Source organism: Cynocephalus volans, chromosome X, assembly GCF_027409185.1.
Source record: "Cynocephalus volans isolate mCynVol1 chromosome X, mCynVol1.pri, whole genome shotgun sequence".
NCBI classification, from domain to species: domain Eukaryota; kingdom Metazoa; phylum Chordata; class Mammalia; order Dermoptera; family Cynocephalidae; genus Cynocephalus; species Cynocephalus volans.
The window spans coordinates 69,529,873-69,556,818 of NC_084478.1; the positions used below are offsets into that span (position 1 = coordinate 69,529,873).

Below are 26,946 nucleotides of genomic sequence, written 5' to 3' on the forward strand. Positions count from 1 at the left end.
AAGAATGCTCAGAAACGCATTCTGAGCTTGGCTCCTATTTGAGTGGGGGTGTGGTTTTTTCAGCAGGAAATGTGGTGGGGTGGGTAGCAGGTTCCCTTGCCAACAAGGAATTGACGGATTCCTAGCCCAGAGGATAAGTAAGCAGAGTGGCTAAGGGCAAGGCAGGGAGCAAGAATCAGGGGAAGCTGAGCTGAGGGTCTCATGCGCTGCTGCCACAGCTCAACTTTGGCTTTCTGGACTATGGCCTTTCTTAGAGCAGCCTGCAACCTCTCGAGTTCTAGTCAAGGGGAGTTATTGGCATGACTTGGCTCACTTTGGCTTTATGTGTGGGAATGGTACTTAAAATTGAAGATTGCATCTGCTCCTCACCCTTTCTTTGGTCTCCTCGGTTTGGCTTTGCATGGGAACTGAGGGAGGAGGAGTGGGTGGGCAGAGACCACTATCATATCAATGCTAGTAGTAGAGAGGATACTGATAGTAATAACAACAATAACAATAATCAAGATAGCAGCAGCTGCCATGTATTGAACCCTTGCTAGCTGCCTGGGCTGTGATAAGGGCTTTACATTTATTATCTGATTTCATGTACACAGCAACCCTCTGATATGAATGTTACTATTATTACCATTTACAGGATGGTGTAGCAGAAGAGCTAAGACATTGAACTCACAGAGGCCTGGGTTCAACTTCCAGCTCAGCCTCTTTAGCAGTCAGTTTATTTCACCTCTCTAAGTTTCAGTTTTCTCAATTGTAAAGTGGGAATGGTAATCTCTCCCTTTCAGTTTGAAGTGAAACCTTGTAAAGTGCCTGGCACATTGTAAGTCCTCAGTAAATAGTCAGGATTGCTATTATCAAGAAAAGAATAGAGGATCATCTAAATTCAGGCCCTGTCTGTGCTACTAGTTACAGCTGGGTGATCTTGAGAAAATCACCTCTTCAAAATCACTTCCCTTTGTGGAGCTTGCTTTATGCAACTTGTTCCTAAAACTGCAGTCACCAGACCAGCAGCACCAGCAACACCTGGGAAGTTGTTAGAAGTACGAGTTCTCAGGATCCACTCAGACCTAAAGTTCTAGGATGAGGCCCAGTGACCTGTGTTTTAACAGGCCCTCCATGTGATTCTGATGCATGAAGTTTGAGAACCACCGACTTACAAAACGGTCTAGCTGAAATTTGAATCATTCCTTCAGGGCCTCTCTCTAGTGCTGGTAATCTGTGGTTGTCTCTCCTGAGAGAGAGACACATGTTGACTCCATGGGCACAGAGATAGCCCAGAGGCAATTTCAGACTTGCTGATGGCAGGGAAAATGAACATAATCCACATGGAGTTCTCCCACTTTGGGGCATCTCTGCATCCTTCTTCCATATGCCATCTTGTCTCCCATTTTACTGTGCCCCTGTGGCAACCCAGCACCTGTCTCCTTCTCTGTTTCCCTTTCTTCCCTTTTTGCCTCACCTCCCTCTCATATGTGGCATGGGTGTCTCTGAGTTGTCCTGCTTTTCTCTCATGGCAGGGCTAGCCAATGTGGGAAAGGAATCGGGTGACTTGACCAACTAACTGGTGTGTCCTGTGTCTTGCAGTGACGTGTGTGTGCAGTGGTGTCCACTGTCCCGACACTGCAGCACCGAGAAAAGCAGCTCCATTGGCAGCATGGAGAGCCTGGAGCAACCAGGTCAAGCTACCTGTGAGGGCCACCTCTTGCCCATTGACCAGAACATGTACCCCAACCAGCGTGATTCAGCTTACAGCTCCTTCTCAGCCAGCTCAAATGCCTCTGACTGTGCCCTTTCCCTCAGGCCAGAGGAGCCAGCCTCGGCAGACTACATTGCTCAAGGCCCAGGGCCAACTAAGGCCCCCAATGGCCGGTCTAATGTGGCTGAGACCTCAGGAGGTAGCCGATGCACCAATGGGGGCCACCTGACCACCAGCTCCCAGATATCATCCCACCCACAGGAGGGCCACCACTCAGGGCCTGCCAAAGTTGCCAAGGGCCCACCACAACCTCCAGTAAGGCTGGACAGCCTTCAGTCCTCCAGAGCCCAACTCCTCAATGGAGAGCAGCGCAGAGCATCTGAACCTGTGGAGTCCTTGCAACAGAAGGAGAAACCGAGCTTAGAGACAGTGTTATCCTCAAGGAACCCTAACAGGTTCTGCTGCCTCAGTGGACAAGACCAAGTGACAGGCGAGGGCCATCAGAACTGTGAGCTCAGCCAGCCTCCCGAATTCAGCCAGCAGGGCTCAGAGCAGCCACTGATGGAGACCTTGGCCAAAGCTGTTGGATCCCCAAAATCCTGTGACAAAGCTTCCAGCATGGATTGCAACTCATTCAACAAGGCTTCAGCAGAGCTAGCTCAGGCTTCTTCTTTTGGAGGCCCTGCACACCTCACGGGACCCACAGGGCATCGCCATAGTGCCCCTGAACAGCTGCTGGCATCCCACCTGCAGCAAGTACACCTTGATACTAGGGGCAGCAAAGGGAAGGAGCTCCCAGTGGGGCAGGATGGGCACCAGTGGACTCTGTCCCCTTTGCATAGCAGCCACAAAGGGAAGAAAAGTCCATTTCCCCCTACAGGAGGAACCCAGGACCAGCCCATCAAAGAAAGGAAGACCAGGCCAGTGGATGATAAACCTCTGAGTTCGGGACACAAGAGCCAAAGCAGTTGCCTACATGGAGAGGCTGATGGCCACCCTCTAGAAAGAGGCTTCCTGGACCCAAACAGAGTAAGCAGAGTAGGCAGTGAGTCGTCCAGCCAGCAGCCCTCTGCCTCTGGTTCCGTCATTGAACAAATCAGGGACTGTTCTTCAACCACTAAAGTAGCTGGCTGTATAAAGGCAACTGAAGAAGGTGACAATGAGCCCAAGGAGTATGGCCGGATGGGTGGTAGGCGTAGTGGAGGGACCCGGGGCCGCTCAATCCAAAACCGCCGGAAAAGTGAGCGTTTTGCTACCAATTTGCGTAATGAAATTCAGAGGAGGAAGGCCCAGCTCCAGAAAAGCAAGGGTCCCTTGCCACAGCTGTGTGACACGAAGGAGCCAGGGGAAGAGATCCAGGAGCCCCCAGAAAGTCCTCCACTCTCTGCCCCTAACTCATCTCTTCTATTGTCATATAAAAAACCCCCTAGCCCCAGAAATAAGTTCTTCAGCAAAAGTGTGATCCTCAGGGCTAGGTCTTCAGAGTGCCTCAGCCAAGCTCCTGAGAGCAATGAATCTAGGACAGGCTTGAATGGACAAATAAGCCCTGGCCAGAGGCCTAGCCATTCCTCTTCGAGCCTGAGCACCTGGTGGAAAACATCTGATCCATCATCCTCAGACTCTGAGAAAGCAAATGCTCACCGTGGAGTCCGTGGAGGTCATTGGAGATGGTCTCCAGAGTATAACCCACAGCCACATGTGGTCCTAGCCATGGAAGACCCTTCCAGCCCAGGTGACAACCAGGAATTGAAGTCTTCTATTGCCCAAGCTGAGGAAGAAGCCATTCTCTTGCCCTTTGCAGACAGAAGAAAGTTCTTTGAAGAGAGTAGCAAATCTTTGTCTACATCTCGTTTGCCAGGTTTAACCACTCATAGCAGCAAGACTTTTACCCAGAGACCAAAACCTATAGACCAAAACTTTCAGCCAGTAAGCACCAGCTGTAAGGAATTGAGGCGCCATCCCATGGATCAATCATATCATTCCACAGACCAACCATATCATGCCACAGACCAATCATATCATTCCATGTCACCCCTTCAGTCAGAAACGCCCACATACTCAGAATGCTTTGCAAGCAAAGGTCTAGAAAATTCCATGTGTTGTAAGCCACTGCACTGTGGTGATTTTGATTACCACAGGACCTGCTCTTTCTCCTGCAGTGTCCAGGGAGCTGTAGTCCATGATCCTTGCGTTTATTGTTCTGGGGAAATCTGCCCTGCCTTGCTAAAGAGAAATATGATGCCAAACTGCTACAACTGCCGGTGCCACCACCACCAGTGTATCCGGTGTTCAGCTTGCTATCATAATCCTCAGCACAGTACCCTTGAGGACAGCAGCTTGGCAACTGGCAACCATTGGAAACCCAGGAAGCCAATAGTGCAGGTGAGAACTTGGTTCTTGGGTGGGTGAGCTTCACTGTTCTCTTCGTGAGGAGAAAGCTAGGGTCAATCATTTGAAAATATAACAATTACAATTTCTTAAAACTGCATAGACCTGACTGTACCAGATGGTAGCTTAGTAACCCTGGCAAAACACCCAGCCTCCAAAATTGCAGTTGCCTCATCTTTAGAATTACATAAAAGTAACTTTTGCTCCATAAAATGGACAGAACTGGGATTTATATCCTGGCTGTAAAATTGGTATCTGAGTGACCTTAAGCAAGTCATTCAACCATTAAAATTTGAAGTTATATGATTTTTAAAGGAAAAAAAATACCTCTTAGAATAGCCAGTACTAAGAGAAGTCTTACTACCTCATCTATAAAGTGGAGGAAAAATCATGGCTGCTTCATGGATTGGTTGTAAGGATCAAATGAGTGTCAGGCCCTATGGGATACAAAACAGAACTTCCTGCCTTCCATTTCCTGCTCAAAAACTATTTGGAGCTGTAAAATTTGTAGATGTCTCCCAGGCTTTGCTTTCAGAGATCTGACTGCCTGGTTTCATAAAGGACAAAACCTTCCCCCCTTCTCTAGCCTGTCTCTGTTGGAGTCGCAGGTCTAAAGTGGCTGCTGCTACATCCTGGTTATGACCTAGCATCCTAAAACAAGCCACCACCATTCCTCAGTGTGCTCCTGGGAGTACACCCTAGGTCCTTGCCTGCTTAGTGCCAAATTTCTTTCTCATGGTGTCCACAGAGTCACCTTTGGGCTTGTGCACTCAAACCAGAATTTCATTCCTGAGTTGAACCGTTGTTGTGTAGGCAGACACTTCTGAAATGACTTGGTGTATGAAACTGCTCAATATATATTCTTTGAAAAAAGGAACTTTAGGAGTGAAAGAGCCTTACACAAAAGACTACATACTCTATGACTTCTCTTATGTGAAGTTCTAAAACACCTATTCTAGGGGGGGAAATTTCAGAACACTGCTTGCCACAGGAAGGTGGCACAGAGAGATTGACTAGAAAAGGGTATGAGGAGACTTTGTAGAGGGAGGGTAGTGTTCTATTATCTTGATAAGAGTTTGAATTACACAGGTCTACTATTCAAAAGTCAACAAATGTACATTTAATACTTGTGCATTTCACTGAAAGTAAATTTTGCCTAAAAATATTACAAACATTGGCTTTTTAAAAGTATGCTACTATACGCAACTTAAGTTTTCAGCACACAACCTTGCACATATTTTCTTATATTTGTCCCTAAGATTTCATGTTTTTTGATGCTACTGTAAATAGTATTATTTTCTTAATGTCAAGTGAAAATTCTTTGTTACCACTATTTTGAAATACAGTTGAAGTCTGTATAACAGCCTTGTGTCCTGCAACTTTGCCAACCTCACCTATTAGTTCTAGTAACGTGTTGGCAGATTATGAAAGATTTTTTATGTAGGTAGTCATGTCATCTGAGAATAGAAATAATTTTATATCTTCCTTTCCACTGTGTTTGCCCTTTCCCGGGAGAGAGGGGAGCCTATTGTACTGTCCAGACCCCAACATAATGCTTAGAAAAAGTGGTTAGAGAGGACATTATTGCTTCATTCTTAATCTTTCACTGTTAAGTTTGATGTTAGCTGTAGGGTTTTTTGTAAATGCCCTTTATCGGGCTGCGGAAATTCCCTTTTATTTTTAGTTTGCTGAGAGTTACTGTCATCAGGAGTGGATGTTGGATTTTTTTAATGCTTTCTCTATATTTATTGAGGTGATCATATAGTTTTTCTCTTTTAGTCTACTGATATGGTGAATTACATTGGCTGATTTTTGAAATAAGTACCAGCTTAGCATTGCCAGGATAAATCCCACTTGGTCATGATGTAGTATCCTTTTTACACATTACTAGATTGGATTTGCTAATATTTTGTAAAGGATTTTTACATCTATGTATATCAGTGATTATAGTGTGCAGTTTTCTTGTAACATCTTTGTCTCGTTTTCATATCAAGGTAATGTTATCCTTAAAGAATGAGTTGGGAAGTATTATCTTCTCTTCTATTTTCAGGAAGAGTTTGTATAGAATGGGTATTATTTCTTCCTTAAATGTTTGGTAGAATTCATCATGGAAACCATCTAGGCCTGGAATTTTCTCTTTGGGAAGATTTTTAACTATAAATTTAATTTATTTAACAGATATAGGGTCATTTAAGTTATCTATTTCTTCTTGGGTGAGTTTTAGTAGTTTGTGTCTTTCAAGGAATTTGTTCATTTCATCTAAGTTTTCAAATTTATGGGAATAAAGTTGTTGACAACTTTGAAATGTGTCAAGAATTTAAGATGCATAGAGGGGTAAACAGATATATGATAAGGCAAATATAGCAAAATGTTAATTGTAGAATCTAGATAGTGGGTATACGAGTGTTCGCTGAAGACTTCCTTCAACTTTTCTGTAAGTTTGAAAATATTCATAATGTTAAAAAAAGAGGAGAGGAAATATAGAATAATTAATAATTTAGGGCACTAAAGCTAGAAACAGACTGCCTGGATTCTAATTCCTTCCCCAGAACTTACGGTGCCTAGGCCTTCCCATCTAAACAAAATGATGGTAATAACAGCATGTACTTCACAAATTGGTTGTGAGGATTAAATTATGTAAATGTGTAAGGCTCTTAGAACAGTGACTTCCAGATAGTAATTATTTTATAAGTGAGTTATTACCTCTTAAAACAAAGGAAGATTTGGGCTTATTTTGAGAAACTTTTGATGAAATAAGGACCTGTCAGTAGATAATAGAGAAAGGGGGTTGAGGTTGAGGGAGAAGTGAGGAGATGCTGGCTGCAGAGGTGTCAGCCCAGGACCAGCAACTCTGTAAGGGAAGGAGGCGCCATTTGCAGGTTGCAGCAATTGGCAGCAGCAGGCTGGGTGAGCCTGTGCCTGTACGATGCCTCTCTTTTGTACTCTGAGGGAGGACCACATTGGGTTCCTAATGCCTGTTACACTAGCTAAGCAGGTCTTCTTAGGCACTAGGCTTTCAGACATGTGGATGGCAGTCTAGAAGCCACTGCATGCCCATTTCTACCCCTGCAACCTGAACCCTCCACCCCCAAGACATGGGAAAATCTTGCAGCATGGGTTGAGATGCCCCAGCTCCAATGACCAAGGTAGTTGTGATGGTGACTATCTGAAGTAGTGCCGAGATCCTGCTCCTTATGCCTCTGGAGAAGGTTGGGGAGCTCTTGTTCTGTGCTGTTAGGAGAACTGAAATCAGTATATACTCATATTCCTCATAGTTCATGCCAGTTAGTTTTGCAGACATTGTTAGATTATTTTACTTATGAGATGTTATACTAGGATTCCCATTTTACAGCGGAGAACGTGAAGGCTCAGAGAGGTCATACATCTAACAAATGGCAGAGCCAGGATTTGTTTATTTTTATTTTTATTATTTTTATTCACACATATTTATGGGGTACAGAGTTGACTATCAGTATTTCAGTATTTGCGTACAGTATGTGGTGATCGGTATTATTACCATGTTCATCATTACAAATCATAATTACTTTTTGTGTCACTTACCCAATTACTCCCTATCCCCTCTCGCTTTCCCAGCTCTAGATTTGAACAACATAATGGAAACTAACGTTTGAGTGTCTGCTGGGTATCAGATGCTGTTCTAGGTGCTTTATAAGTATCAACTCACTGAGTCCTCAAGCAATCAAGAAATAGGTACTCTTATTATCATGATTACACTATTGTATAGCTTAGGAAACTGAGATAAAGAGAAGTAGAGTGACTTGCCTAAGGCCACACAGCTGGTGAAGAGCAAGCGTGGGATTTGAAGCCATGCTGTCTAGCTTCAGAGGCCAAGCTCCCCATTGCCAACACTGCCTCTCCGTAAGCTGATCGCAAAGCCCAGGCCCTCTCCAGTGTGGCAGGATGCCTTCTAGCAGGATCACTTTCACTGAGGCAGCAAGTTTCACCATGATCCCCATCTGCAACCAGCTGTGGGGATAACTGCCTCTTTGGTTCAAAGGGCACAGGCAATTTTCAGGAGCCTAAGTAGCTTAGGAAGAAAACTAAGGTGATACTGGAGAGCTGGGAAGGTAGTTGGAAGTTTGTACAGGACTTTGTTTGGTTTGGCCACTGCTATCCACTGAGTACTTCCACAGGGCTAGACAGGGCATGGACAGGAAATCCTGGCTCCCACTGTAGCTGAACAAGTAATGGTGTCTTTGTGGGCAGGGACATCTCACAAGAGCATTGAGGCAAAGTCTGCAGTACAAGTGGTTAGAGCTGCTCTGATGTGGCAGGTACAGGCAGGGACTACACTGGTCCTGTGAAAACTAGAGCCAGGAAACAAACGTCAACTTTTCTGTGGCTACTAACATGCAGAGCCTCCTAGGTGCTGAGCACTGTGCTGGGTGTTCTCTATGCACATCTCATTTTATCCTCACTACTGGTAACTAGCAAGTCTAGATAGTATAATCCTTATTTTCCAGACAGGAAACTGAGGTTCAGAGAGGTGACATAACTTCCTTCAAATAATACAGCTAATAAGTATGACTGGCCAGTATGACTGACACAACAGACCTATGCTTATTCTGCTTCACCAGGTGTCTTACTCCCAAAAGGGAGGCCTACTGGGGCAAAGGTAATAAACTTTGACTGAGACTAATAATAATAGTATTAGAGAAGGAGGGAATTTGGGAGATCAGCAAGGTTTAGGAAAAACTGTGCATTCCCATTGGGCTAAGCTCTGAGTCTCTAGGTAAAAGATGCTGGAAGCAAAATCATGGAGAATCTGAAACACAAATTTGCATTCAGTTTGTAGCTAGAATGGGAAGGCAGGAACATTGTTACAAATGGCACATATAGCATGTTTGGGCGTAACCTTTAAGGAAAAAATGCCCAGGGTGGCAAGTCTATTTCCGTGATGTGGGGACTGTGGCCCCCAGCACTCATGTTTCCCAGAGATGAGCCCATCTCAGCTCCTGCCAGGGGATGTGGGCAGAGGAGGAAGGGCCACTGCAGGACGGGGGTGTGCTTGCTCTCCCTCTGCCTCCCTCGGGAGAGGACTGCTGCAGCAGGAGCTTCTACCCTCAAAGCCCCCTGAAAGGCCAAGGCTTCCAAGAAGATGCTTTCTCTGTTGGACGGGGCAAGAGGAACGAGCAGGTTCACCCAGTAGAACAAACAAAAAGACCTCAGTCGCTCCATGCAGGCAAGAGCCAGAGCAAACAGCAAACGTGCTAAACTGGTTTTTAACTCGATTTGGGAGGGGAAAGAGGGAAAGGCAATGTTTCTAGATCACAGTGTCCAGGTGCCTGAGCACTCTTAGTCTCTGCATGCTGCAGCAGCTCAGCAGGCCTCCTGACAGAAAGGCAGCCCTCCAGGTACCCATTTCTCGAGCCCACACATAGGAGAGTAGAGGGAACCACCTGGGGGGAGGGGGCCCTGGCCAGGGACAGGCTTCCAGCCACTTCACCTTTTTGAAGCCATCTAGATACCTGGCTGCTCAGAGCTCACTATCTTATCAGAATTTTGCTTTGCAGGAATTTCCTGAGGACAAATGGAAACCAATAACAGGAAACAGGAAGACCAGCCAGTCAGGGAGGTAAGTGACTGCTCAGGGATTTGGGGTGAGTTGGAGACTCTGGGGTTTCTATAGAAATTGCTAAAGGCTTTGCTTTGCTTAGTTTCCTTTGAGGAAACTGGTCTGGTATCCATACCAAGGGCTTGATGCTAGATATAATCCACCCTGTTCCCCAGGCAGCTGGGTACAGACGAAACTAATTGTTAGGACATTTGGGAATACGTAGAAGTCAGGCGGTATTGTGGGATACTGTGCCCATCAGCTCAGAGGCCTGAGGCAGCCCTGCTTAGGCACAGGACATGTGGGACCAGACCATGCTGAAACAGAAATGAGAAGGCATAGAGTGTGCCTGCCCCCCCCCCCCCAATAGCCATGGGGCAGGTGGAGCGAGCAGAGAGGAAGTAGAACTGCCCAGCTACTACTGTGCCTTTGCCCCAAAGATGTAGGAGGGACCGGTTTCTTGGGTTCTGCCGTCTTTCTTTTGACAGGGCTTATTGAGAACTTAAGGTCTGCTCATTAAAAGTCTGGGGACAGATCATACTGACCCTAGGTTAAAATTCCTGGAAGAAGGCAGGGAAATTGTTACAAACGGCACATGTGACTTGGGCTAAAGGGAAAAGAGCTTCTTGGGCATAGCCCTTAAGTGAAAAATACCAAGTGTAGAGAGTCTACCATGGCCCCCAGCACTCAAGTTCCCCAAAGGAGAGCCCACCTGCCCTAAGTGACCATAAGGAGCAGACAGTTACCTTCTCCTGGGTTGTTCTCTATCAGCCTTGCTGGACCCTCTCTTTTATGAAACTCCTTGATATGCTTTTTCAGTCAGTCTTTCTCAGCCCACATTGTACCAGTGGCCCCTAATTTATATTGATCCTTAACTCAAACTCCAGAAATAAAGGAGGGGACAGAAAAAAAAGGATCCAAGTTGTTCCTCTGCTCTCCAAGGTGGGGGCATCAAGGGAGAGGACTAGAATCTGGGTCTCCTGACCCCTGAAGAGTCCAGGATTCTTTCTGGGGGTCTTCATTGTCCCCTGTGATTTGGGGGTATAGTCAGGAATAATTTTGGCTTTCCTTTGACTTCAAAGTCTGGGAAACCTATCAGACTTCTGGTTGGCAGTGGGAAAAGGGAGGAACCCAGTATTTACTGATCATCTCCTGTCAGTCATTGGGCTGGACCTTTTTACACCTATAATCTCATTTATTTTCCACAACTGTTCATTTTGATACCCATTTCCAGAGCGGTCATATAACTTAGCTGAGGCCACACAGCTAGTAAGTGATGAAGCCAGGATTCAGACCCAGGCTTGTCTGGCCCCATAGTGCATGCTTTTTCCATTATACCTGCTTCGGTTAGGATCAGTAAGGAAATGCTTCAAAGAGATCCCTCAGTATCATGTCTCAGGGGTGTAATATCTTGGTGGGGATTCTATGGAACTCTATGGTGGTCTTGATCTCCCAGTTCTGGACTGACTTGCACCATGTCCTAGGGGAAATCGTTTCAGTCTAGTGGGCCTGCCAAGTTTCCTATATCAGACTGAGACCCTCAAGAGAGGAGACCATGCCTCAGCCATAGCCTCATTCTCTGTGCCTGACATAGTACCTAACACAGAGAAGTGGCTCAAGAGTTGTCATTTGCTTGCTAAATGAAGAAAACGGAACCTCCTCCGCCAATGAGTGAAATGACACCAAAATAATAATGCTAACTAACTTTTTTGAGCACAGTGCTCAAAATAGAGGTTCTAGGTACCGATTGAAGCACTTTACAAGTATTTATTTATCACTATGACCTTATGGAGTAGGTACTATATGGAGTAGGTACTATTAGTCTCTCCAGTTTACAGAGAGAAGAAACTGCACACAGATATGTTAATTTGCCTAAAGCCCCACAGCTAGTAAGTTGACTAAACCCAAGCAGTCTAGTTCCAGAGACACTATACTACAATGCTTCTTTGAAAGGGTTCTCTTACTGATTGGTCAGTGAAGTAACATGACTTTATTGGAAACCTGTTACATGTACTGCCTTTTGCTAAGCAATGTGGGAGATACTAGTGGAAGAGCAGAAGGAAGCACAGTGCCTTCCTACAGCTCAAGCAGGGAAGACTAACCCAGACAAAGTTAAATAGCAGTAATAATAAATTAACCACTTTCAAAACAACCTACGTGCCGTGAGCTGAATTACACATATTATCTTATGCTTTATATTCACGACAACTCTTTTAGGTAGGTATTATAACTAGGGCAGTGGTTCTCAAACTTGACGGTGCAATAGAAATACCTGGAGGGCTTGTTAAAACACAGAGATAGTTGGACCCTGCCCCCAGAGAGTGTGATTGGTAGGTGTGAAGCAAGGCTCAAAATTCGCATTTCTAACAAGCTCCCCAGTGATTCTGATGCAGCTGGTCCTGGGATCACCCTCTGAGAACCACTAACTCAGATGAAGAATCTGAGGTTCAGAGAGGCTAAGTAATTTACCCAAGGTCTCAAAGCTAGTAAAGGCACAAGCCAGGATTTAAAACCAGCTTTTGCTTACTCACACGAGTTGCCAGAAGATGAAACTTTGTCAATTACAGGGTTTAAAAAAGAAGCACCTGACACATAGTAAGGGGCCAATATATGTTATGTATTATTGTGCCCTATTTGAGTTCTTTGCAGGGTAAGAAAACTGAAGGTGGGGACTATAGGAGAAAAGGCCCAGAGAGGAAGCTAAGAAGGGTGTGTTGGAGGATGTGTTGGAGGAATAAACCCCACTGGTTAAGTTCTGGCCTTGAAGTCAGTCTGGCCTGAGTTCAAATCCAGGTTCTTTTATTCATTAGCTGTATAGCCTTGGCTAGTGCCCCCCCTTCCATCTCCTTATTTGTAAAAAGGGGTGAGTGCCTACCTCAGATGATTGTTGTGAGGACTAGATGAGTTAATACCAGGGGTCTTCAAAAAGTTCATGGAAAGATTCATATGGTCTTCTCATTCCATTTTCCTCAAACTTTTTGAAGTATGCTCATATATGTAAAGCATTTAGAACAAACCTAACCCCATAAGCCCTCAATAAGTGTAAACTATCTACCTTTCTTCTCTGTCATTACTGCTGCTGGTGCTAGTGAAGCACTGGGCCCGGATAGGTAAGCCTGGAGAGCTAGACAGGATCACAAACACAGGAGCAATGAAAGGTTACCTACCGATCAGGTAAGTGACATAAGAAATATGACACTTTAGACAACTTGGTAGCATTTGCAGCCTAGATGGGTTGAAGGGAGACCAATTAGGGGCAGTGACTCAGGCATGAAAGAATATGGCCCTGGATTGGGGAAGTGGAGGTATAATAGAAATGGAGCCGAAGAAATAAATAAATATGTGTGATATTTGGGGGGAGGGAGTTTATTTATTATGAAAACAATATTACAGGAAATTCAAAACAGAAGAAAAAGTAGCCTTATTCCTACCACCTTAACACTCTAATTGTTTTCATTTCCCTGCCACCTTTATCTGTAGGTATAGAGGTTTTGGGGACACGATTATGATAACTATGTAGATGTGATTTTGTGTTTTCTGCTTCTTTTTCCCCACTAAACATTCCTTAGTAAACAATTTTTCATGTTGCTATGCAAGCTTCCTCAATAGTTTTAATTTTTAATGGCTATAGAATATTTCACCAGCTTAGTGTGCTCTAATTTGCTTAATCATTCCCACATCATTGGATAATTAGGTTGTTTCCAAATTCTTGCTATTATAAAGTAATGCTGAAGAAACATTTTGAGTTGCAATAGCCTTTTTCTCATTTTGAATTTTTTCATTAAAAACAATTATCTGGAGTCAGAATTTTGAATTTAAAGAATATGAACATTTTTATGGTTCTTCATAGATTTCACCAAACTCCTTTCCCCAGGAGGTGTTTTACACTGCCATTAGCAATATATGAGGATACCAGTTTCCCTGAAGTTTTGCCACAATTAAAAATTTTCTTTTCCTAATGCACTAGGTATAAGTGAGACCTATTATAATTTTAATTTGCTTATTTTGATCATTCTGGTTTCAACATTTTTCATGTGTTATTGCTTCTCATGTACATTGTCTGCTCATAAATACATGACACCTTTTGGGAGAAAAGTAAAGAAAATGTGATGACTAGAACTAAAATAAAATGAAATAAGTCAAATAGAACTCTGAGCCCTGGTGACTTGGAGAAAATTAGATGGGGCAGTTGAGAAAGAGAGCTGGTTTGGTGGAGATGATAAATTTGAATTGGGAGGCGTTGTATTTGAAGTTAGTGAAGCATACAACTGGGTTCTTTGTAGGAGTCTTGTCAAACAGCCAGCCCGTTTTAGAACATTTCCAGCTCCCCAAAAAGATCCCTCATGTCCATCTACAGTCACTCTCCATTCCCACACTGAACCTCAAGCAACCACTAATCTACTTTCTGTCTTATAGATTTGCCTTTTCTGTACATTCCATATAAATGGGATCATACAATATGTGGACTTTTGTATCTTTAATTATGTTTTAGCAGTTCATCCATGTGGTAGCATGTATCAGTATTTTATTCCTTTTTATTGCCAAATAATACTCCATTGTATGGATATACTACATTTTATTTGTTCATCCCTTTGGACATTTGGGTTGTTTCCACTTTTTGGCTATTGTGAGTAATCTTGCTATGAACATTCACATATAAGTTTCTGTGTAGATATGTTTTCAATCTTCTTTGGTATGATACTTAGGAATGAAATTACTGGGCCGTATGGTAACTTTATGATTAACTTTTTGAAGAACTGCCTAACTGCTTCTCAAAGTAGCTGTACCATTTTACATTCCCATCAGCAGCATAGGAGGGTTCCAGTATCTTTTCACTAATTTTAATACAATGATTATGTGTTACCATGTGGTTTTAAAAATGTTTAACTTCATCTAAAACGAGGAATGTTTAAAAAGGCATTTCAACAGTAAAAATGTTTAAAAAGAAGAAGTTGGCTAAGGAAAGAAAGAAAAAGGGGTGGTAGATAGAAGGGCAACTGGGTTTAATTTAGTGGTTCTCAAAATGTGGTCTCAGGCCCCCAAACCTCAATATTCCTCAAGAACTCGTTAGAAATGCAAACTCTGGGGTCCCACTTAAACCTGCTGAATCAGAAAGTGGGGGGCCGGCACCATGGCACACTCGGGAGAGTGCAGCACTTGGGAGCGCAGCGGCGCTCCCTCCACGGGTTCGGATCCTATATAGGAATGGCTGGTGCGCTCACTGGCTGAGCGCGGTGCGGGCGACACCCAGCCAAGGGTTGTGATCCCTTACCAGTCACAAAAAGACGAAAAAAAAAAAAAAAGAAAGTGGGGCTGTGCCCCAACAATGCATTTTTTAATAAGCACTGTCATGTAAGCTAAATTTGAGTACCACCAGTTTAAGTGAAGGGGTTTGGTCAGGATCTGGGAAGCTGGAGTAAGTTTAAAACAGAAAGGTGAGGTCAATAGAGAGGGAAGGAGTATGGATGCCGAAGATGGAAGAAGCAGATCACAGTTTCAGATCTTAGGGAAGATGAGAAGGACTAGGAAAGATCCAGGGAAGAGATAACATTTGTGAGGAGAAATCCTGATGGAGTTTCTCCTCATCTGCCCCCACCATACACACACATTTTAACATTTATTATGTCATTTCTGTCACAACTGGAATGAAGGGTGTAGGTGGGAAAATCAAATGTATATCCTTAAGTCTCTCTCTTTGCCTGGAAGCCTGCAACAAATTGACAATCCCAGGTAGTTATGCACTTGGTTGTCTCCCTCTTCTGTTATTAGGTTTGCGTGCAGAGAATGCAAACTCATTTTAATACTAGCAGGAGGGAAAAAATGGTGAATAGATCAACTGGAAGAAAAAGCTACACAAATGATGTATTTAAAAGCCAAAAGAAATTATTTTTTTGGATTATTTTTCTTGGTTTTCTGTACCAATGATTGCCTGTTGTGATCCTTTCCATTTTCCCACTTTGCATAGAACTTTAAAATATGTAGAGTGTTTTTATACACATGACCACAGATAATGCTCACAGCAACACTTATTAAGCCTTATTTTTCCCAGTTTACTGATGAGAAAGCTGAAACTCAGGAAAGGAATTATTAACCACAACAGGTATAATAGCTGATATTTATTGAATGTTTTTTTTATGTCAGACACTGTTATAAGCACTTCATATGAACTATTTTATTGATTATTTATAATGACCCCATGAGATAGTTCCTATTAATTGACCCAGTTTTACAGATGAAGAAACTGATTTACAAAGAGTATAAAGTCTCTAGCCCAAAGTCAAACAGGCACCCGACTCCAGAGCGCATTACTTCTGCAATTATGTGGCAAGTACATGACAATACTAGAGCTTTACCCAGGATTTTCAGTTCTCAGTTGAGAGTTCTTGCTTCATTAGAAAAGTATGGAGTGTCTAGTACACATTTCCTATTTACTGATCAAGTGGAAAAAAATGGATAATTCAGAGTTAAATCATTTTTCAGGAAGCCTTACCACCTAAGAAGAATGCAACCTTTAGAGGCACAGAAGGATTTGTCACAAGTATAACAAAGTGAACTTAAATATCTGGGTATTAATTTAACACTGGGCACACAAAACTTTTTCAAGGAAAATTATACAACTATAATGGGAGAAATGAAGACATGAATAAAGGTATAGCTGTACTCTGCTTCAATTTGGGAAGAATAAATATAGTCATGATTACAATTCTCCGTAAGTTAATATATAAATGTAAAGCATTCTGATTAGAGTCACTGTGTGATACTTTATAGAACTTGTCAAATTCATAGCAAAATTTATCTCTAAGAATAAGCATGAAAGAATTCCAAAGAATACGTTTATCTCTAAAATGGTAATGAAGGTAGACTTGCCCTATCAGATTTTATAGCCTGTCATAAAGCAACAGTTATCAAAACCATATGATAGTAATGGGTTTTTAAAAAGTGAAACTGAAATAAAAAAAGATTCTAGGAACAGACTCAAGCTATTTTGAGAACATATAGAACACACTGGATGCAGCCCTGAACTGGGTGAAGCAATCGCTTTTCAATAAATGTTGGGAATTTTAGTTATCAACATAGAGAATAATTAACTTAGATCCAAAGCACATATTGTCCAGAAAGTGGACTAGTGGAATAGCATGTTTATAAATTTGTGTCTGTTAATGGAGGATATCATCAGAGACAAGATGGATGGGTTCAAATTTATAAAAGTTAGGGGAAAAAAAGCTTTGTACAACAAAATGTAATCAAAAGTTAAGCAATATAATGACGGAAATGTCTGGGATCAGCATCACTGATAACAGTTGCCTATCCAAAAAACGTAAAGAATGGATTCAGATATGAAATGTCAGCTTTGAGATTTGGCTTAATAAATGGGCAAAGAAAATGAACAATTTACTTTACACATGAGGAAATGAAGGCAGTAAAACCATTATATGGAAAACTACAACCTCTCTAGCAATTAAAGAAATAAAAATAAAAGCAACTTCAAGGTATCACAACATGTTTTTTAAACTATCAACAATTGAAGGAGTTCTGGTCAACATGGAGGAGTAGAGAGTACCTAGCGTTGCACTCTCCTACAAATCAACAAATTGCAACTATTAAAAAGCAACAACAGGAGGCCTGAGAGCCCTGCTGGAACAGGCAGGAGCTGCATGCTGTGAGACCACCAGCCCAGGCCAGTGCCCACCACAAAGAGAGGCCTGAGAGCCACTGGGCCTACATGTCCCAAGTCAGCCACATCAGAACCGACAGGAGCTATGGGACTTCCAGCCCAGGTCAGTCCCCACCACTTAGAGAGCCCAAGAGCTTCTGGGCCCACATGCCCTCAGTCAACTGCACTGGAGCAGGTAGGTGCCATGGGATCCCCAGCCCAGGCCAGTCCCCACTGCCCAGAGAGGCCTAAGAGCTGCCGGATCTACATGCCCCAAGTCAGCCATGCTGGAATAGGCAGGCACCATGGTAACCCCAGCCCAGGCTACTCCCTGCTGCCAAGGATTGGCAGTCCCTTCAGGTTCCAGGCCAGACATCAGGTTGGAATGAGTGGACCATGATACCCCCTGCCACAATGACTAAATGCCAAAGGGAAGATACCAGAAATACGAAAAATCAAGAAAGTACATCACCACCAAAGGAAAATAATAACTCTGAAGCTCTAGATCTTATAGAATGGGAAGTCCTTGAAATGATTGACAAGGAATTTTGAGAAACAATTTTAAGAAAACTAAATGACATACAAGAAAACTCAGTTAACAACACAATAAGTAAGAAAAAATATACAGGACCTGAAAGAAGAAAAGTACAAAGAAATCAATGACTTGAAAATGAATGTAGCAGAGCTTGTGCAGCTGAAGAATTCACTCAACAAGATAAAAAACACAACACAGAGTCTAACCAGCAGGCTAGAACAAGCAGAATAGAGAATTGCTGACCTTGAAGACAGGCTGTTTGAATTAACACGGGTGGACCAGAAAAAAAGAAAAAAAAATTAAAATTGAAGAAAATCTAAGAGAGACAATAGACAACCTTTAGCACTCAAATATCCAAATCATGGGTTTTCCAGAAGGGGAGGAAAAAGGAAATGGCATTGAAAACATATTCAACGAAAACTTCAGGTATAGAAAACTTCCCAGGTATAGGGAAAGTCACAGATATTCAGATTCAGAAGGCCGAAAGATTCTCAAACATATTCAACCCAAAAAGGACCATCCAAGACATGTTAGAGTCAAACTGGCAAAACTCAAAGACAAAGAGAGAATATTAAAAGCTGTAAGACAGAAGCAGCAAGTCACCTATAAGGGAGCCCCAATCAGACTAACATCAGACTTTTCATCACAGACCCTAAAACCAAGAAAAGAATGGGATGATATATTCAAAATACTAACAGACAAAAATTGCCAGCCAAGAATAATTTACCCAGAAAGGATATCCTTCCAAAATGAAGGACAAATAGTATATTTCTCAGACAAACAAAAACTGTGGGAGTTCACTACCACACGACCAGCCTTATAAGAAATTCTCAAGGGAGTACTGGGTTTGATACCTGAACAACAACAATCACTGCCATCAATACTCAGGAAAGAACAAAACCTACCAGTAAAACAAAAATGCTAACAATAAAGAGAAAAAATAGTTTATCTACCACCCCAAGAAACCAAGAAACACAGAAGACAAACAGAAAATCAGAAAGAAAAGAATAAAAGATACTTAAGACATCCAAACAAAAATCAAAATGCTAGGAGTAAATCAACACCTTTCAATAATAACTCTAAATGTAAAAGGATTAAATTCCTCACTCAAAAGACACAGACCAACTGACTGGATTAAAAAGATGGACCCAAGAATACTCTGTCTTCAAGAGACTCACCTCAACTGTAAAGACACACATAGACTAAGAGTGAAACAATGGAAAAAGATATACCATGTAAATAGAAATGAAAAACAGGCTGGAGTAGCTAATATTATATCAGATAAAAAAGACTTTAAACCAAAAACCATAAAAAGAGATAAAGAAGGCCACTATGTAATGATAAAAGGATCTATCAATCAAGAAGACATAACAATCATAAATATATATGCACCTAACATCAGAGCAGCCAGATTTATAAAGCAAAGACTATTAGATCTAAAGAATGAGATAGATACTAACACCATAATACTGGGGGACCTGAACACCTCATTCTCAACATTGGACAGATCATCTAGGCAAAAAATCAGTAGAGAAACACAAGATCTAAACAACACTTTAGACTAATTAGATTTGTCAGATATCTACAGAATATTCCATACAACAACGTCAAAATACTCATTCTTCTCATCATCACACAGAACATTCTCCAGGATAGACCACATTTTAGGTTACAAAGCAAGACATAACAAATTCAAAAAATTGGAAATATTCCATGTACTTTTTCAGATCTCAATGGATTAAAATTAGAAATCAATAACAAATGAAACTCTGGAAACTATACAAACACATGGAAATTAAACAACATTCTACTTAATGACATATGGGTCCAAGAAGAAATAAAACAGCATATCAAAAAAATTCTTGAAACTAATGAAAATAATGACACATCATACAAAAACCTCTGGGATACTGCAAAAGCAGTACTAAGGGGGAAATTTATCACATTAAATGCTTACTTCAGAAGAATGGAAAGATGGCAAATAAACAACCTAACACTTCACCTTAAAGAACTAGAAAGACAAGAACAATCTGAACCCAAAGTTAGTAGATGGAAAGAAAGAATAAAGAACAGAGCATAACTAAATGAAATAGAAACCCCAAAAATGATACAAAAGATCAATGAAACAAAAAGTTGGTTTTTTGAAAACATAAATAAAATTGACAAACCTTTAGCGAGGTGAACTAAGAAAAGAAGAAGAGGACCTAAATAACAAAAATTAGAAATGAAAAAGGTGATATTACAACTGATACCTCAGAAACACCAGGAGTCATTGGAGACTACTATGAAAAACTATATGCCAACAAATTTGAAAATCTGGAGGAAATGGATAAATTTCTGGACACATACAAACTAGGAAGAATGTGCAAAGAAGATATAGAAAATCTGAACAGACTAATAACAATAAAAGAGATTGAAGCTCTTATCAAAAGGCTCCCAACAAATAATAGCCCAGGACTGGATGGGTTCACTACAGTGTTCTACGAAACCTTCAGAGAGGAATTGATACCAGTTCTCTACAAACTATTCCAAAAGATTGAAAGAGAGAACATTCTTCCAAACACATTCTATAAGGCAAACATCACCCTGCTACCAAAACCAGACAAAGATACATCAAAAATAGAAGACTACAGGCCAATATCCTTGATGAATATAGATGCAAAAATCCTTACTAAAATACTAGCTAACAGAATACAGAAAGAGATACACAAAATTATACACCACGATCAACTGGGATTCATCCCAGGGATGCAAGGTTGGTTCAACATATGCAAATCAATAAATGTTATACACCATATCAATAAAAGCAAAGAAAAAAAACCATATGATCATTTCTATAGATGCTGAAAAAGCACTTAACAAAATTCAACATTTGTTCACAATAAAGTCTCTCTACAAGTTAGGTATAGATGGAAAGTATGTCAACACAATTAAAGCCATATATGATAATCCCACTGCCAATATCATCCTTAAGAACAGGAACAAGACAAGTATGCCCACTCTCACCACTCCCACTGAACACAGTGTTGGAATTATTAGCCAGAGCAATCAGAGAAGAGAAGGAAATAAAGGGCATCTAGATTGGAAAAGATGTCAAACTGTCCCTGTTGCAGATGATATGATCCTATATATTGAACAGCCAAAAGCTTCTACAAAAAAACTCTTAGAGTTGATAAATGATTTCAGCAAAGTTGCAGGATACAAAATCAACACAAAAAAATCAGTAGCATTTCTATACTCTAACAGTGAACATGCAGAAAAAGAAATCAAGACACCTGTTCCCATTTACAATAACCACCAAAAAATTTAAATACTTAGGAATAAAGTTAACCAAGGATGTGAAAAATTTCTACAAAGAGAACTAGAAACCATTGTTGAGAGAAATTAAAGAGGACACAAGAAGATGGAAAAATATCCCATGCTTTTGGATTGGAAGAATTAGCATTGCAAAAATGTCCATTTACCCAAAGTGATCTACAGATTCAATGGAATCCCCATCAAAATTCCAATGACATTTTTCTCAGAAATGGAAAAAAAACTATCCAGACATTTATATGGAATAACAAAAGACCATGCATAGTTAAAGCAATCTTGAGCCAAGAAAATAAAGCTGGAGACATAACACTACCTGACTTTAAACTATACTACAAAGCTATAATAACCAAAACAGCATGGTACTGGCATAAAAACAGACACACAGATCAATGGCATAGAAGAGAGAACCCAGAAATCAACCCATACACATACAGCCATCTGATCTTTGACAAAGGCACGAAGTCTACACATTGGGGAAGAGACTGCCTCTTCAGCAAATGGTGCTGGGAAAATGGGTAATTCATATGTAGGAGAATGAAAGTAGATCCATACCTCTCACCATATACCAAAATCAACTCAAAATGGATTAAAGAATTAAATATACATCCTACAACAATAAATCTCTGTAAAGAAAATCTAGGGGAAACATTCCAATGAGTAGGAGTGGGCACAGACTTCATGAATCTGACCCCAAAAGCACAGGAACCAAAGGAAAAATAAACAAATGGGATTATATCAAACTAAAAAGCTTCTGCACAGCAAAGTAAACAATCAACAGAGTGAAAAGACAATGAACAGAGTGGAAGAAAATATTTGCCATACACCCATCTGACAAAGGATTAATATCTAGAACATACGAGTAAGTGAAACAACTTTACAGCAAAAAAACAAATAACCCAATTAAAAAATGGGCAAAGGAACTGAATAGGCATTTCTCAAAGGAAGATATATGAATGGCCAAGAGACACGTGAAAAAATGCTCGACATCACTCAGCATTTGGGAAATGCAAATCAAAACCACTTTGAGACACCATCTCATTCCTTTTAGGATGTCTAATATCCAAAAGACCGAGAATGATAAAAGCTGGTGAGGTTGTGGAGAAAAAGGAACTCTCATATACTCTTGGTGGGACTGCAAAATGATGCAGCCTTTATGGAAAATGGTATGGAGGTTCCTCAAACAATTTCAGATAGATCTACCATATGACCCATCTATTCCACTGCTGGGAATATACTCTGATGAATGGAAATCATCATGCTGAAGTGATACCGGTACTCCCATGTTTATTGCAGCACTATTTACAATAGCCAAGAGTTGGAACCAGCCCAAATGTCCATCATCAGATGAGTGGATAAGGAAACTGTGGTATATCTTCACAATGGAATACTACTCTGCTACATAAAAGGATGAAATACTACCATTCACAGCAAGATGGATGGACTTAGAGAAAATTATATTAAGTGAAACAAGTCAGGCACAGAAAGAGAAATACCACATGTTCTCACTTGTTTGTGGGAGCTATAAATAAATAAACAAACAAATAAAGGTGGGGGGGAAAGAGATAACAATTCCTTGAATTTGTTAAGACAGGTGAACGGATATGATGTAGTGGTGTGGTGGAAGGGGAGAGAGGGAGGGGGGAAAGAGGAATGGGTAAAGGGACACATAAATCAACTACAATGTATAGTGAGAAGTTAAAATAAAAAAAAATAAAAATGAACTATCAACAATCAATAGAAATGATAAATAGAAATTATAAAACCCTATTTTGGCAAGGCTGCAAGGAAACAGTTCGTGTTTCTGGAGGAATATAAATTGGTTCAGTGTTCCTAGAGGGCAATCTAGAAATATGTGACAAGAGTTATAAAACTGTTCATACTCTGACCAAGCATACCCCCTAGGAAATAACCTAAAAGGGAAAAAAAAATATTTAAAGATGTTCATAGTAGTGCTATTTATAATCATGGAAAAGGATTACTAATGTAATATGTCATCATGATGGAATAGAATAGAATAGCCATTAACAGTGACAGATATACAAATATTGCTCTTGCACAGAAATGGATATTTGTAATAATATTAACCAAAAAATGCTAATTTCTGAACCACATACTGAACCTGATAGTAGCCATACGCAAAGAAAATTCAGGAAAGAATCTGGTAAAATATAAATAACTGGTCTTGAATGCACATGGTATTGTTTGGATACATGTCAAGTTGTTGAAATTTATAATAGAAAAGAAAATTTGAAGAAGAGGCAGCCCATGTTGGTTTGATTTAGGCCTGTGAAGTTAGAGATCAAGGGCTTTGGAGAAATCCCCATAACAATAACAGACAGTATTACTTACCAGACATGCTTGATCTCACTGCTAGCTAGAATTTGGTTTGCTAGAATTTCCCATCAACCAGCACTTCTGCTGGTTATCTAATTCCATAAGAAATTGGACATTTTTTGAGGGGGTACATCACCAGACCTTTGTGAATCTCCAAAATTGTCGTCACAACTATGACATAGTACCCCCTCTCCACACACACACACATACCCCTGCCAGAGAACATTTTATTATCTGGCTCAGAACCATTGCTTTCTTAAGACCTTTCCATCTCTCCTTACTTTTGTCATGAGCAGTAGTTTGCAGACAGTTTGCATTTCTGTACCATTATTCACAGAGAAGCACATTTTCTGTCTATACAGTGACTGTGTATGTATGTATACCTTGACAAAAAATAGAGACTGCGGTCATAGGACAGAGGGAGCTAAACTTCACCAAGGAAGGCCCCAATAAAGCAAAGACTTCTCTGATCTCTTCAGAGGACACTTTGTATTAGCCTCCTGGGGACTGGAGAAGGCTCAGGACAAGTCCTGCCAGTTGCATTTGTTGTTGCCAGGCTAATTGCTCTGTACTTGAAGTTCTGTGGACCTAGGAACAAAGATGGATAGCAGCAATAAGCTCTCTGTGTCTTTCTCCCCTCCCTCCATAGTCTCCTTGTGTCTCACTTCCTAGATCTTGTAAATATTTCCTTCAGCAATGACCTGGGAGTGGTTGTTTCTCTTGGAGCAGTCTTATCTTTTGGCTGCTGAGGGAAGGGAAATGCAAGAGGGGCTGGACCTATGTGCTCTTGCTGCTGAGATCCTGGAATGCCAAGTTATTGTAGTAAATTTAAAAATAAAATTTCCAAACAAGAAAACTTCAAAAGGACAAGAAAGAGACAGGAGGAGATTTTTTCAGTCTTTGCAAATATTGGTTTTCATGTTCAATTACTATTAGGCCCAAAACATTATTTTAACAAAATGGGAAAATCTATTCTTCAGAAAAGGCAACCTGTGGCAAGAGGAAAAAAGAACAGCCCAGGCATCGGCAGGCAGTTAGCTTTTGTTTTTGAGATGTAGTCTTCTTGCTGTTGTCAACAAAGCCCTTTCTCATATTTACCTTTCATGCTTCCTCCCCTTTCTTCATGGACACCTGGGGATGAATGTAGTGTGAGTCCCTTTTGCTCCACCTCAGGAATCCTTACTTCAGTGGGATTGTCACTCAGAGCCAAACCAGAAAAGTTCCAGACTTGACAGTAATGCTTCTTACTAGCTGGGAAAATGATTTATCCTTTCTAAGCCTCAGGATCTTCATCCGCAAACTGGCAATAACGGCATCCACTTCGATGCGTTGCTGTGAATGTTAATTGAAATACATACATGAAAGTGCCTAACACAATGCCTGCCACATAGAAGAAGTAAAAAACCAGTTCCTTTTCCTTAATAAAGTTCCTTGCCCTCTACTTCAGGGAACAAATCCTTACTTGGTCCTAAAGTGGAGTTATAGATTTCTGTGCATTTAGGAGGCCTGAGCCCTTTGAAAATAGGACTTCAAGATGCTGATATCCTTGGCTGGAGCCTGATACACTTCAGTGGAAGCCTCCCTGTCAAAATTTTGCTTCAATTGTTAGAGCCAGGAAGGCAGGGGCAATGCCAGTTTTACTCCCCTTTGATCTGGTCATCTTGCACAGTGTAATATTCAGTGAGAATTTGTTGAAGGAATGACTTATACACACATCAGCCCAGGTGATCCCATTGAGCATAGTCCTTCTCCTTTCTGGAGTCCTGCCTCCTTCTGCCCACCTGATGTAAATGACCCTGCAAGGATTAGGCTGGCCCTACACAGACCAACTGAGTAGGAGGACAGTGCTTTTAAATCAGTATTGTTGCACAGAATAGCAATTTTCAGGTTGCCTTGTTAGAGCCCAGTGGCTCCAGATAGGATCACAGTGCCATGAATTGAGGGACCAGATGTCCCTAGAAGGGTATGTTCTTTTCTTCCAGCTGATTTTGGAGTTGACTACCAGAGGGTGAATTCTGTAAGGCTGACATAAGTGGTTAGCACCTAAACAAGACACCTTTGAATATCTAGTCCTTTCCATTTTCACACTGCTCTTAAGCCTAAACTTGCCTTTGTTATCTCTCCCTTCTTAGTAATATAAGAAGAGTGAGTGAATTTTACCAAGGGTTAAAATCCTTGGTAAGCTAGGACCTCCTGGCTAGGCAGACATGTGGTTCAGCTACAACCCAAGGTCTCCTGGTTTCTTGGCTATTAAGCAGGGAGCATCACAGTCCAGGTCCCTTTAAGGGAACAAGGAACAGGGCTGAAGCATACAGCAATTAAGGCTTGTGCCCTGCACAATTTGCGCAACCATATGCAGTGGCCCTGAGTAAGGGACTTCATTCTAACAATGAAAATAGTACTGTCATTTATTAGGCACCTCTCCATGTTCATTTCTAGGCCCTTTTTATATAGTTCATCCTCACGGCAGCTTTGTAAGATAGGTATTTTACTCAAAGTGAGGTAACTTAAATACTTTGAGGTCATGCAGCTTTTGAATTATGTAGCAAGATTTTAAAATTTCATTGGAATTCAGACCCAAGTCTTTCTTACACTGTGTTCTTTCTGCTCTTCTCTATTGCCTTTCCTGTACATTGGCTAAGGAAAAGGAAAGAGTGGTAAATTTGATGACTATCATGCAGCAGGCTTCTTCTTACCACAGCTGCAGACACTGGCCCAACTGGGGCCTTTGGAGATATCACTGCATTTCATAAGATCTGGATTGGAGACGAAGGTGGGGAAAGGGGAGAGAGGCAGGGACAGGAGGTAGGAATGGACAATCAAGCATGGTGAGGGGTGGGGGACAGGATGTACAGTTTTGATACCAACCTGACTGGAACAGATAACTCTGCCTGCCAAAGCACAGCACTCCTACCCCTTTCACCCTCGACTTTTGTTTCCTTAAGATGGTTCCTGAACTACTTGTGTGAGAATTCCTTGGATTAATCGTTTAAAATGTAGATTCCTGGGGCTCACCACAGAGGTATGAAATCCCAATTTCCTGGTAGTTCTAATTAGAACCGACTTTGATTAGGAACTGCTATCCCAGACCAGTAGTTTCCAACTTTTGGATCATGCACCCTTCTCAGAAATTTTTGAGCATGCACCCTTAACATATGCTGGTAGTTTATTCATAAATGTCTTATATGTACTAATTTCCTAATATTTATATTTTTAAATGCAAGAAAAAGTGAGAAAAATAAGCATCAATAAAGTTCTTTGAAGACCATTGCCCTATATTAAAAAATAAATGATCTGGCAAAAACAAAGGAGGGTGGTTGGGACCCAGTTTGAGGAAGGAGAGCAGAGTGGTTAGAGCACAAGTAGAGTGAAAAGATGACCTCATTTTTCTGCAGACCCAGACCTCTCCAGGATGAAGGAAAAGGGAACCACAAAGGTCTCAAGGTGATTAT

General features: G+C 41.3%; 1 protein-coding gene across 1 annotated transcript in view; it reads left to right on the forward strand.

Annotated features, from left to right (window-relative positions):
* The window catches only part of SHROOM4 (shroom family member 4), a 283,947-nt gene that overhangs the window by 237,541 nt on the left and 19,460 nt on the right, over positions 1–26,946 (forward strand). Inside the window, exons 4-5 of the mRNA XM_063084446.1 lie at positions 1,582–4,075; positions 9,616–9,677. Of these exons, the coding sequence (XP_062940516.1) occupies positions 1,582–4,075; positions 9,616–9,677 (2,556 nt within the window). The remainder of the gene's footprint in view (positions 1–1,581; positions 4,076–9,615; positions 9,678–26,946) is intronic.